At 62.4% G+C, this 13,067-nt stretch overlaps 1 protein-coding gene across 5 annotated transcripts in view; it reads right to left on the bottom strand.

The window, feature by feature from the left end:
* Positions 1-13,067, bottom strand: part of RNF213 (ring finger protein 213) — a 77,614-nt gene that overhangs the window by 14,907 nt on the left and 49,640 nt on the right. For 4 of the 5 annotated variants that reach the window (XM_059671463.1, XM_059671462.1, XM_059671466.1 and 1 more), the window contains 9 exons: positions 12,322-12,525; positions 11,864-12,045; positions 11,212-11,332; positions 9,781-9,881; positions 9,493-9,675; positions 8,202-8,371; positions 7,493-7,592; positions 6,474-6,585; positions 5,660-6,098 (listed from right to left, as the gene is read on the bottom strand). In XM_059671463.1, the coding sequence (XP_059527446.1) occupies positions 5,751-6,098; positions 6,474-6,585; positions 7,493-7,592; positions 8,202-8,371; positions 9,493-9,675; positions 9,781-9,881; positions 11,212-11,332; positions 11,864-12,045; positions 12,322-12,525 (1,521 nt within the window). In that variant the 3' untranslated portion in view covers positions 5,660-5,750. Of the gene's footprint in view, positions 1-165; positions 261-758; positions 794-2,070; positions 2,153-3,241; positions 3,485-3,746; positions 3,858-4,609; positions 4,733-5,552; positions 6,099-6,473; positions 6,586-7,492; positions 7,593-8,201; positions 8,372-9,492; positions 9,676-9,780; positions 9,882-11,211; positions 11,333-11,863; positions 12,046-12,321; positions 12,526-13,067 lie in introns of those variants that run through there. The other variant, XM_059671467.1, reaches the window with a different exon arrangement.

The following is a 13,067-nucleotide window of genomic DNA, read 5'->3' as shown; positions in this document are numbered from 1 at the left end:
CAATGGCAGCTCTGGCACGTCCACATGGTACAACCTCAGGACCGTGGCCCGACGCCCAGCCGGGCACTGACCCATGTTTCACGTTCAGTGCCAGCTTATCGGGTGGGAGAGAAACAGCCCTTGGCCGGGGGAGGGGTGAGCAGGAGAAGGGAACGCCTTACGCACTGGACGACCGTGAATCCTCGGCTGGGCTTGTGGTCCTGCCCTCCTACGGGCGCGCCGCAGTCGACGCAGACGCTCTGCTGCATGGGCAGGCCGCACTGCGGAGAGGGGGCGTCAGCTCAGGGAGCGGTGCCACGGGAGGGGGCGGTGCGGACAGGGCGACTCAGCTCCGGGGGCCGAGAGCTACGTTTCTCTCTCTTCTCCTCCCGGCCCCCTCTCTGCCGGTCCCGTGTCTCTGAGCCCACGCTGCGGGCCACGGAGGTGGCTGGTGGTGGTTCCTAACCACAGCCATGCTGTTGCCCAGGGACCGTGGTATCTCTGGGTGCTGCACTGAGGAGACGGGGTGCTCCAGGCAGCTGGAGCCGGGGCCAGGGATGCTGCCCAGGACAGGCCCCCCATAAAGACGTCTGCAAGTTTCTGAGCTGGAGCCCGGCTGGACACCCCGAGCTCCGTGCGGATGTTTGTGGGCGGCTGGGACAGCCCTCAGAGGCGCCTGTTCCCCTGGGAGGTCAAGACCCCCCGCTCCTCCATGTCCTCAGACCCAAAGGAACATGCCATTTGAGCCCCCCAAACCCTGTCCCAATACCCAGACTCACCTCCCCGACAGCGCACAGGTGGCCTCTGGGACACCCTGTGGGAAGAAGAGCAGGGTCGGCGTTGGCAGGCGAGGTTTCCCCGCTGACCCGCGTGGTGCACAGGGAGGCTACCCGTCCTCCCGGCCTGACCCCCGCAGGAGGCGGGCATGTGGGCCGCGTGGGGAAGCTGCTCGGAGCGGAATTCTCCGGAGCAGGAGACGCCGACTCCACGCCGAGCCAGGGCCGCTCGGGAGGCAGGTGGCCGGCGCTCTCCACGCGGCTGATCTCTCTGAGCCCGTTCTCTGCCCTGAGCATGCTTTCTACCAGCTTGGGAACTAGTTTAAAGGCATCAGTCCCTCAGCCCAGGGGCTGAGCGTCGACCTATGAACCTGGAGGTCAGGGTTTGATTCCCGGTCGGGGCACAGGCCCGGGTGGCGGGCTCCATCCCCAGTGGGGGGCGTGCAGGAGGCGGCCGATCCATGACTCTCTCTCATCACTGATGTTTCTGTCTCTCTCTCTCTCCCTTCCTCTCTGAAATCAATAAACATATATTTTAAAAAAATACATAAAAGGTGTCGAGAGCACCGGGGAAAGGCCCCTGAGCTGATTGTCGTCTGAGTCCAGTGGCGCCTGGCAGAGCCGTGCCTGGAAACAGGCCTTGCCAGAGGCAGGTGTGTTGTCAGTCTGACCTTTAGCTCAGGCGCCAGGGGTGGTTCAGTAAGTTCAGCCAGGCGCCAGGAACGGACGCAATTATCCAGGCCCAGCCTCAAGAATGAAGAATTACAGCTTGATCTTTAACCATGATTTCACATAATTTCCTTTGTCTTAAACTCTAGTAACACTTCCTGGAATCATGCTGTATAAAATAATCATGCCGTGCCGGCTCTGGGTCCGTCTCTCCATCAGAGGGCAGCTGTCCCACCCGGCCCCAGCTTTTCCCTCTGTCTCTGTGCTGGTCTCTTTCTTTCATTTTCTCAATCCCCAGCCACCCCTACTCAGGACTTCTGTCTGCTCTCTAGCCGTGCTGGACGCGGTAAAAGAGAGAAAATACTTATAAAAAGGGTTATTTACTCAGGACCCTGCAGACTTTATGTAAAGTTATGGGCTCTACTGTCCTGTCTCCGTTTCATTTTCCTAAAAGAACTGTCTGAGGGCCAGACGCCAGGCTGTGTTGTGGCTGAGCCTCGGGCGCGGCTCCCAGCCCCCTGCTCCCACGTGGCACGATCTGGGGGCACCGACCACGTGGGCCCCGGCTCAGCCAGCGAGCGGCTCACGTGGCACCAGGAAGCTCGTCCGAGCGCAGAGGGCGGGACATTCAGACACCGACACGTACTGTACCAGCGGACGGCTTCCAGCCCCTGCCAGCCCCGGGCCTGCGCCAGCATGTCCTCGGGCATCGTCGGGAGGAACGCCCTCTAAAACACGAAGAAGCAGAGCCGGCTTCAGACGCAGGCAGGAGGCCCGGCTTCCCCTCTCTTGGGCCCCAGGCGCTGTCTGTGCAGAAATATAACAGCTCTCGCCCTGGCCAGTTTTGCTCAGTTGGTAGAGCGTCGGCCTGTGTACTGAAGGGTCCTGGGTTTGATTCCTCGTCAGGGCACATGCCTCGAACCCCAGTAGGGGGTGTACAGGAGGCAGCCGATCAATGATTCTCTCTCATCATTGATGTTTCTTTTTTTAAATAAAGTTTTATTTATTTATTATTATTACTTTTAAATCCTCACCCAAGGATATTTTTCCATTGATTTTTAGAGAGAGTGGAAGAGAGAGGGAAAGGCAGAGAGAAACATCGATGTGAAAAAAACACATTGATTGGTTCCCTCCTGCACGTGCCCCAACCAGGGCCCAGGCCAGGGAGAGCCTGCAACCGAGGTACGTGCCCTTGACTGGACGCGAACCCAGGACCCTTCAGTCTACAGGCCAACTCTCTATCCACTGAGCCACACCAGCCAGGGCAGCGGTCGCCAACTGTTCAGACCTCATGGACCACCGGTTGGCAACTGCTGGGCTAGGGCATCATGGGTGTTTCTCTCCCCCTCCCTTCCTCTCTGAAAGCAATAAAAATATATTAAAGCCCTGGCCGGTGTTGCTCAGTGGACAGAGCGTTGGCCTGCAGACTGAAAGGTCCTGGGTTTGATTCTAGTCAAGGGCACATGCCCGGGCTGTGGGCTCGATTCCCAGTAGGAGGGTGCCGGAGGCAGCCAATCAATGATTCTCTCTCATCTTTGATGTTTCTATCTCTCTCTCTCTGTTCCTTTCTGAAATCAATAAAAATATATTTAGAAATATATATAAATGTTAAAGAGAAAAAGAGAAACATAACAGCTCTCCATGGCAACAGAGGGCGAGGCCTGATTCTCCCCACATGTGGGCGCAGGGATGGGGCGAGACGCAGGCCGGCGGGGACCAAGGACACAGGTGGGCTCAGCTGTCCCTGCACAGACAGTGTGCGTGGGGTCTGCGTGGCAGCCCCGTGGACCCAGCCGCGCGGCCGGGGGCAGTCTTACCGCCATGGTGGCCGGGGAGAAGGCCAAGTTCCTCAGGGGCTCCAAGATCCTGTGCTGCCCGCAGAGGAGGGTGACGGCGGCGTGGACGGCCAGCTCGGTCACCGTGCCCGCCAGGCCGCCGTCTCCGGGCCCCGCCGTCCTCAGCAGCGGCAGAGCGTTGGTCACTAGGGCTGTGGCGAACTCTCTCGCGTCTGGGGACAGGGTCTGGCTTTCTTCGATGAACTTGCACAGGGCGTTGCATTGCTGATGGGAGAACGGGGTTCACCGTTAAACACGAGGAGGAGAAGGCCGTGTGCCCCAGGGTCGCTCTGCAGACATGCGCCATGTTCACAGCAGACACCTACCGGCCATCCCGGGACACAGGGCTCAGTCCCAGCGTTGGGGGGGAGAAGGGGGGGTGCTGTTCACTGTGCCACCCGACCAGGGCTGTGTCTGTGACGCTGACTCTGTTCAGGGGTCCCCTCCGAACCCTGGGACCGCGCCCCGCCCCGAGGCTGGCACTCACCTCCGGCTTGGGGTGCAGGTGGGCGCTGCGGGACCGGTACAGCACGGCCACCTCGCGGAAGAGCGCCAGCAGCAGGTATGCGGCCTGGTGAGTCTGGGAGCCCCTGCAGGCCTGGGGCGAGGAGGGCAGGGAGGTTGGGCAGCGTGGTCAGCCCACCCCCAGACCCCCGCCCATGAGGGGCAGGGAGACTCCCCAAGACCCTGCAGCCTGCACCCGAGGGGTCACCTCAGGGCGACAGCACCCAGGCCACGAGCTCTGTCAGCCACTAAGCTCCCTGCGCATGTGCCAGAGGCCTCGTGACGGAACCATCGCCATCATCCCCTGTCTTCCAACGTCATGGTCCCCAAAACTTGCCCTGAGCCTAGGAAGGGCCGCCTCTTTCCCTGCACGACGCCAGGGTGCATGGGGCCCACAAAGGAAGCCCAGAACATGTTAAAGACCAGATTCCAGCCTGGCCGGCGTGGCTCAGTGGTTGAGCGTCAACCTATGAACCAGGAGGTCACGGTTTGATTCCGGGTCAGGGCACAGGCCTGGGTTGTGGGTTCCATCCCCAGTGTGGGGTGTGCAGTAGGCAGCCCATCAATGATTCTCTCTCATTATTAATGTTTCTATCTCTCTCTCCCTCTCCCTTCCTCTCTGAAATCAATAAACACATATTAAAATTTAAAAAATATATACAAAGACGAGATTCCAAACACCCGGCATGGCTCTTACCATAAGCAGGGAGGGCCACGGGCGCCCACAGTCAGCACCCGCAGGCCCGACTCCTCGCAGACGCAGGCGCCATCCCCCCGCCCCCCCCCCAACACACACCCTCCCCTGCCTCGTTCCACGTAACCCAGGACAGGGCGCGCGCATCCCACCTCCAGGGCGGCCGCGATGGCCGGGGGCTTGCACTCCAGGATGGCCTTGCCCACCGCGTCGCGGACGGCCTTGTACTCCAGCCCGTGCACCAGGTAGCGGTCCATCTGGCCCAGAAGGTCCTCCTGCAACCCCCGGAGCACAGGGTTCGCCACGGTGAGGGCAGAGGGGGTGGGGGGGGGCGGGGGGAGGTTTAGCAGAGAACCGTGTTTGTAGGTACGAAAGCAGGTCATCATTGCAGGCTCAGGGGCGCAGGCCTGGGGTTCCGGGCTGGCGCCAGGCAGGCACTGCAGGGCTGGGTGCACAGAGGCAGGGGGTGCGGGGGGCCTGGGTGCACGGAGGGGGGTGTGGGGGGAGGTAGCGACGCCCACCCCACAGCGCTGCCTGCCCCACTCACAGCAGCACCAGAGAGGGGACGTCCCGTCAGCCTGGGCTCCAGGTGACAGTAAGAACAGCCAGGGTGCTAGTGCCACTTTTCTAACCAGGGACAGCGAGAGCGTGTCCGTTTCTACCCACGGGGACCGGACCACGGGGAGGCCCCAAGGCCCACGTGGCTTCTGGCTCTGACCGAGGGCAGAGAGGCCTCGCCCCACGAGCACAGGAACGTCGCTGCCCTGGAAGCAGGCCACGGAGCCTTCTCCGCTCTCCCTGGGCGCTCCGTCCACACCCCCACCTGAGGACATCTCCCCGCTGATTTTCAGAGAGTGAGAGGAGGGAGGAGGGGGAGAGAGAAACGTCCATGTGCCTAAAGCAGCCTGGCGGGAGGGTGGCGAGCCGCCCGCGTGCGCGTGTCCTTTTCTCTCCTTCGGCTGCTGAAGGTCACGCCGGTGGAGGGGGTCCCTGGGGCACAGAGACCCTGGCCCTGCAGATGCAGGCCTTTCCCTGAGGGTGGGGGGCGGGCGGGAGGGACAGGTGCCCGCAGGTGTGGCCCCACCCGCTCCTCACCTGCTGCACCAGGACCTCCTGGGGGAACACCCACTGGGCGGGGTGGCCGGGCCGCAGGAAGCTCTGCACAAACTCCATGCCCCGGCGGCTGGCGAGCCTGCGCACCAGGTACACGCGGTGCCAGTCGTTGCCGCTCTGCGTGCAGAAGCGCTCCACCTGCCGCAGGAACTGCCGCCGCTCCTCCGCCGGCTCTGCGGGTCACGGAGAGCGCGGTCGGCGCGGGCTGAGGGCATCGCGGCCCGTCCTCAGCCCGGGCAGACCCCCGAGGGCCTGGGCCCCGGCTTCCGAGTCCTGGGGTTTCTGAGCCGCGGGAGCAAGGACGGGGGACTTGCCTGAGCCTCCCTGCAGCTCGGAGAGGACCTCGCAGGCCCGGTCCAGGCAGAGGCGGATCTGGGCCGTCTCCTGCAGGCACTCCACGGAGGCCTCCGGGGCGGGGTCCCCGCGGCGCCCCCTGAGCAGACACGCCCCGAGGAACTGGCCCTCCTCCCGGAGGCACGTGGCCTCGTCCCGGGCGGGGAGCGCGCTGTTCCTCTCGTGGATCGAATCCTAGGGCGGACGGGAAAGGCAGTGTTCTTGTCGTTTCCTTCATTGTAATGGTCACTCGAGGGTATGTTTCCCGTCGATTTCCAGAGGGTGAAAGGGGGGGAGGAGGGGCACAGGGAGGGGGAGAGAAACATCGATGTGAGAGAGACATCGATGGGTTGCCTCCTGTACACGCCCCGACCAGGGCTGGCGATCAAAGCTGCAACCCAGGCCCATGCCCTTGACCAGAATCGAACCATGACCCTTGTGTGCCCGGGCTCCAACCACTGAGCACACCGGCCAGGGCTCGGAACCCGTTTGCTCATGTCACCGACGGGAAACGGTATTCGGAGGTTTTCGGAAGCTGGGGTCCCAGCATGAGGCGCGGCCGCGGCTCACCTCCAGGCAGCTGCTGAACAGCACGTACAGCTCCGTCCTGTCCTGGGCCAGGAACGGCTTCTGCTCCAGCAGCGACAGGTAGTCCTGGATGTAGTCCTTCACCTCAGGGAAGCTGCGGAGAGAGCGCCCCGCTCACCGCAGGCCCCCAATTCAAAGAGGGACAGCGAGGGGGGTCCCAACCACCTTCCTACTTCTCTCTCTCTCTCTCTGTCTCCCACACACATAGTGCAGACAGCCTGGCCGGCGCGGCTCAGGGGTTGAGCCTCCTCCTGTGAACCAGGGGGGTCACAGTTCTATTCCCAGTCAGGGCACATGCCGGGTTCCGGGCTCCATCCCCAGGTGGGGGTGGGGGGGGGGCGGGGCATGCAGGAGGCAGCCGGTCCATGGTTCTCTCTCATCATTGATGTTTTCCCCTCTCTCGCCCTCTCCTTCCCTCTCTGAAATTAATCAATCAATATATATGTATATACATGTAGATGTGTGTGTGTGTGTGTGTGTATATGAAATTAATGAAAAGTAAAACCGAGCACTCTGGCACCCTGCAGGCCTCTGTCCATTGATAGAGTCCCAGGCTTGTAGGAGCTGAAATAAAGCTAGAGAGACAGCGGGGGGGGGGGGGGGGGGTCCCAGTTGTCTCCCTAAACACCACACACCTGTGGCCGGGAGCAGAGGCAGGCCCCTGACTCAGGAGACCCCCTGGGTCGGGTTGCCCGGCCTCCCTCCCCGCCCCACCTTTCTGGTCCCCAGCAAGGCCTTGTGGCCGTGCTGACCCCTCTGCCATGCATCGTGCGTGAGAACGGACAATACACGCCTGACGCAGAGAGAGGACAGGCTCTGTCAGCGCAGGAGCTCGCCAATAGGGACTGGTCCTCGGGGACACTGGGCACAGGGCGAGAGCCACGGTGGGAGGAGGGGGAAGAGGGGGAGGGGGAGGGGAGGAGGGGATGGAGGGGGAGGAGGGGAGAGGAAGAGGAGGAGGAGGGGGAGGAGACGCGCGGGCTGCTGGCCGCTGCGCTGACCTGTACTTCAGGAGCAGCTTCAGGACCACCGAGCGGATGACGGGCGTCTTGTCCACGACGTCGTCAAACGGGGACAGGGACTTGGTGTGTTCACGGTGCGCTGAGCCAGAGAGACGGGCGGGGGGAGGGCTGTGAGGCACAGGCAACGGGCTGTACAGCCTCACTCGGTCTGGCCCTGCCAGGGCGCTAGGGGCGAGTTAATTCAATGTTGGACCAAATACAGCAGGTTCCTCTTTAAGTGGATAATTTTTAAATACGGTTTCATTGATTTCAGAGGGGGAGAGAGACACATCAGCGATGAGGGAGAATCATGGATCAGCTGCCGGGACTGGAACCGTGGCCTGGCTCACAGGCGGGGCTAATGGATCACTGTGTGTGGCCCACGAATGACGCTATAAATATCCACACGGGCCCTGGGCCGCAGGGCTCAGTGCTTCAGCGCTGGCCTGTGGGCTGACGGGTCCCAGGTTCAATTCCCATCAGGGCACAGGCTCGGGTTACGGGCTCCATCCCCAGTAGGGGGCGTGCAGGAGGCAGTTGATCAATGATTGTTTCTCATCATTGATGTTTCTCTCTCCCTTCCTCTCTGAAATCAATAAAAAATATTTTAAAAAAATGAATGAAAATAAAATAAATATACAAACAGCCCCTGGCAGAGCCCCCCTCTCCCCCACCCCCCACCCTCGCCTGCGGACAGGAAGCCGCATACTCTGGGGCGCGTCTCGGAGCAGCGTCTTCTCCACGAAGAGCAGGGCCAGCAGCGCCTGGACCACGTCCTTGCTCGGCGGGCAGTTGTCCTTGAAGCACAGGGTGGACACCAGGTCCACGAAGAAGCTGGTGCACAGGCGGCGGAAGCGGGCGTGCTGCTCGATGGCGCCCCTTGGGGATGGGAGACCTCGGTCAGAGGCTGGAGGACGGCCAGGTTCCCTCCTCGCACCTCGTGAGGGATGCGGGCGGCATGTTTATTAACACGGCGACGCGAGTATCCCCTCACACCGACTGGAGCCGGCCCGGAAAGGTGCTCTCGGCTCTTCCCGGGGACAGAGCGTCCGGACCAGCCGGCCACACACCGAACATCCGACTGCAGGGATGGCGAACCTTGTGAGCTCGGCGTGCCAGCATTTTGAAAAACCCTAACTCAACTCTGGTGCCGTGTCACATATAGAAATTGTTTGATATTTGCAACCACAGTAAAACAAAGAGTTATATTTTTGATATTTATCTTATATATCTAAATACCATTTAACAAAGAAAAATGAACCAAAAAAATGAGTTCGCGTGTCACCTCTGACACGCGTGTCATCGGTTCGCCATCGCTGTCCTACTGTGCCCCAGAGGCCCGGGCGTGCACCCCCGGGTGGGGGCAGGACGCCAAGCCCTCCCTCTAAGCCCTCCCTCGGGGCGAGCGGGCGAGGCCCCGCCAACCCCCGACTTCCACCGCCTGCCCGCAGCCACCTGGCAGGCTCCCCTCAGGCCGGCGCCGGCGGGATGAGCCCCGCATCGCGGCCTCTCCGGACGCTGCCTGCGAGCTGACTTCCTGGGTTTTCTCCTGACGTCACCGACCCCCCTTCAGCGTGTGTGTTGGGGAGACGGTGATTCCGAGACACCAGGCACTAGAAGGGCCCATCTCCCCGGCAGCCCCCACCCGTGCCTGAGGCGAGTGGACTGCCGGTTCGGGTGCAGTATCAGCAACAGAGGAGGAAAGGCTTTCTTGAGAGAAAAGGGTGTTTTCCTGTTGTTGTTCATTCTCACCCGAGAATGTTTTCCATTGATTTTTAGGGAACGTGGGAGAGAGAGGGAGAGACAGAGAGAAACATTCATGGGAGAGAAACACGTCGATGGGTTGCCTCCTGCATGAGCCCTGACCAGGGCCCGGGCCAGGGAAGAGCCTGCCACTGAGGCACATGCCCTTGACCAGAATCCAACCCGGGACCCTGTGGTCTGCAGGCCGACACTCTATCCACCGAGCCACACTGGCCAGGGCCGGGCAAGTGTTTTACCTCGTCTCCTGGGAAACCGTGGGGGAGAAGCCGTCGGGCAGCTCCGTCAGGCACAGGGGGCAGGCCATCTGCCCAGCGGTGAGCCACTGCCGGACGCAGTCCAGGCAGAACACGTGGTCGCAGGGCAGGCAGACGGGGTTGCGCGGGTCGCCCAGGCAGACGTGGCACGGCTGGATCCCGAACCTGGGACCCAGGGCGGCGGTGAGCGCTGGCTCGGAGGTGCCGGCGGGAGGACGCTAGGAACCCAGAGGGTCCGACTTCCCTCCCAGGGGCCGCCGGGGAGCTCACCGGCTGAACGTCCTGCTGGCCCGGTCCTTACACTCACAGAGCGTGGTCATCACCGCCGAGAACGGGCGGAGGGTCTTGATGTCCGAGTTCCCCTGCAGACACTGGAGGGAAAGGCAGGGGCCGAGAGGAGGGTCAGCAGTGAGGAGGGCGGGTCAGCCAGGCCAGGCGCCGACGCCCACCCGGCGGAGGCCCCGAGTGTGTGCACGTGTGAGTGTGTGTGTGTGTGTGTGTGTGCGCGCGCGCCCGTGCGCGCGCACGCGTTGCTATCCCGAATGCTCTTGGTGTTGGTGCTGCTTTTGGGAGAGGGATGCATGCTTTTTAATTCTCACCCCAGGCTTTTTCCATTGATTTTTCAGACAGAGTGGAGGGGAGGGAGGAGGGGGGAGGGAGAGAGAAACATTGATGTGAGGGAGACACATGGATTGGCTGCCTCTCACACACGGCCTGACCAGGGTCGAGGATTGAACCCCTAACTGAGGTATGTGCCCTTGACTAGAATCGAACACCAGACCCTCTGGTCCATGGGCCATGCTCCAACCACTGGGAAAAACTGGCCAGAGCATCTATCTATCTATCTATCTATCTATCAATCAATCATCGATCTATCTATCCATCTATCTATAAATCAGAGAGGAAGGGAGAGAAAGAAACATCCATGATGAGAGAGAATCACTAATCAGCTGCCTCCTGCACGCCCCACACTGGGGATGGAGCCCAAACTCGGGCCTGTGCCCTGACCGGGAATCGAACTGTGACCTCCCGGTTCATAGGTGGACGCTCAGCCCCTGAGCCACGCAGGCCGGGCTCCTGTTCCTGTTTTTAAGGTCTAACCCCTCCTCCCACCACAAGAGATTTCAACCTTTAAATGATAATGTAAGGACCGCTGTGCATCTACCGCCCGGCCCCAGGACACCGGCGTGGGAGGTCACTTTAGAGACCATGTCACGGGTCCAGCTGCAGTGCTGGGGAGGGCGGGACCCCGCGGCGCAGAACGGCCTGTGACCTTCGGGTGGAAACATCGTGCCCCTCCACGTGCACGCCCTCCTCTCTCCTCCAGGCGCTGCCCGGCTCCATGACGGCTGCCCCCGTCCCTGTTCTCTGCTCTTGGCTTCTAGAATGTTCCTGATTTTTGGCAAGTGGAGGGGGGGCTGGTGTGCGGCCCTGGGGGCCCGGGCGGAGCCCTGCCTCCCCTTTCTCGGCGCGGTGGCTTCCATGCCGGGAGCTGCTCGGACCGCACTGAGGACAGGGCCCAGGACCCAGCAGTGACCACGCCGAGCCTGCTGGCCTGTGTGGGGAGGTGGCTGCCCTTTGCACTTCAGACGACCTTGCGGCGCTGACAGGCGCACAGCGCCCTGCAGACAAGCGGAGGTCACGCCGCGGTCACTCCCGCTGGACACGGGATCCTGCCCGCCCGCAGCGCCGAGTGCTCACCTTGTCCAGAGCGAAGACGCAGTCGGTCACCAGCGCGCGCAGCTCAGGCGAGTGGCCCTCCACCCCCAGGAGCACGTGCTCCACGAAGAGCGCCACGGAGAAGATGCGCGTCCACGGGCCCCTGTCAGGAGGGGGTGCTCAGCGCTGCCCACGGAGCCCGACGCCAGGAGGGGCGCTGGGTGGGGACGGCCACGGACCGGGTGCGGCGCAGGGAGACGGGGGGAGGGTGGGGATGTGGGGGGACAAGGCAGGAGGGAGGGAGACCAGGGACGAGGGTGCGTGGGGAGGGGGACGGGGGCAGGCGGAGGCGGGCCAGAGCGCACCCCGTGCTGTGGGCCGACCTCCACCGTGTTGGTCTCCCCCTGGGCCCCGTGGGGACATATGTCGCGTGGCACATGCTGGGCCAGCCTGTGCCTAGTGAGTCCTGCTGTGCCCACGCCCGTAAGCCCAGCACAGGACTGTGCCCCCCACCCTGTCGTCCTGCGTGGGGTCCTTTCCAGGTGCCCGCGGCCACAGCGGTCCTGCCCGCCTCCCTTCCCTCTGGTGTTCTCTCCTCCCTGGGGTCTCCCACGCAGCGTGCAGCCCAGCGTGGCGGAGGAAGGGGGTCCCCACACGCCGGGTCCCTGCTCCTCCTTCCACCGAACCCGCTCACCTGACCTCGCGGATGAGGCCACCGGCCCTGCCCGCCGGGCCCTGCACATAGCCCTCCGAGCAGAGCAGCTCCAGGGGCACCGCCAGGCTCTTCACCGCCCGCAGCCACGCCTGGGGGCTGGGCTTCAGGAGGTCGCTGGTCAGCAGCTCGGCGCAGGCCACGGCGGCCCAGGCGTCCAAGGTCTGCGGGGCGAGCGGGGCCTCAGCCACTGTCCGGCCCCTTCGCGGCTCTAGGTCCCACCCGGCTCTAGGTCCCACGCTCCGAGGCCTGGGGGCCGGCGGGCAGCCCCTCCTCACTGTCCCGGACGCAGTGGCACGTGCTGGATGTGTCTTCACATCTGAGCGGCCGAACGCACGCGCCCCGCCCCGCCCCGCCCCCAGGAGCCTCGCTGGAGCTTTTGGAGCCCTGCCCTCCCTCCCCCTCAGGCCGGGCGCTCTCTGCCCCCTTAGGGGCCCTACCATCTCGGGCCCGGCCAAGCTCTGGCTCCGGGCGGCTGCGGCCAGGCTGTCTAGAACTGGGGGGTGGACGGTCAGGATCCTGGAGAAGTTCTGGAGCCGGACCCTGAAGTGCTGGTAGGCGTGGTGCACCCACGGGAGGGAGGGCTCCTCGGGGCTGCCGGCCCTCAGCTGCTGGACGCAGGACCACAGGGCCGTCTGCAGGAGCTGGGGAGACAGGCCTTCGGGTGTGTCTCTGCATCACACACACACAGTCACACACAGTTACACACACAGGGCACACACAGTTACACACACACAGTTACACACACACACAGTTACACACAGTTACACACACAGGGCACACACAGTCACACACACACACACAGTCACACACACAGTCACACACACAGTCACACACACAGTCACACACACACAGTTACAGTCACACACACAGTCACACACACAGTTACACACACAGGGCACATACAGTCACACACACAGGACACACAGTTACACACACAGTCACACAGGACACACAGTTACACACACAGGGCACACACAGTTACACACACAGTCACACACAGTTACACACACAGGACACACAGTTACACACACAGTCACACAGGACACACAGTTACACACACACAGCCACACAGGACACACAGTTACACACACAGTTACACACAGGGCACACACAGTCACACACACAGGACACAGTTACACACACATAGTCACACACACACAGGACACACACAGTTACACACACA

Source organism: Myotis daubentonii, chromosome 16 (assembly GCF_963259705.1).
Source record: "Myotis daubentonii chromosome 16, mMyoDau2.1, whole genome shotgun sequence".
Lineage (NCBI taxonomy): Eukaryota > Metazoa > Chordata > Mammalia > Chiroptera > Vespertilionidae > Myotis > Myotis daubentonii.
This window is presented reverse-complemented; position numbering and strand designations above follow the sequence as displayed.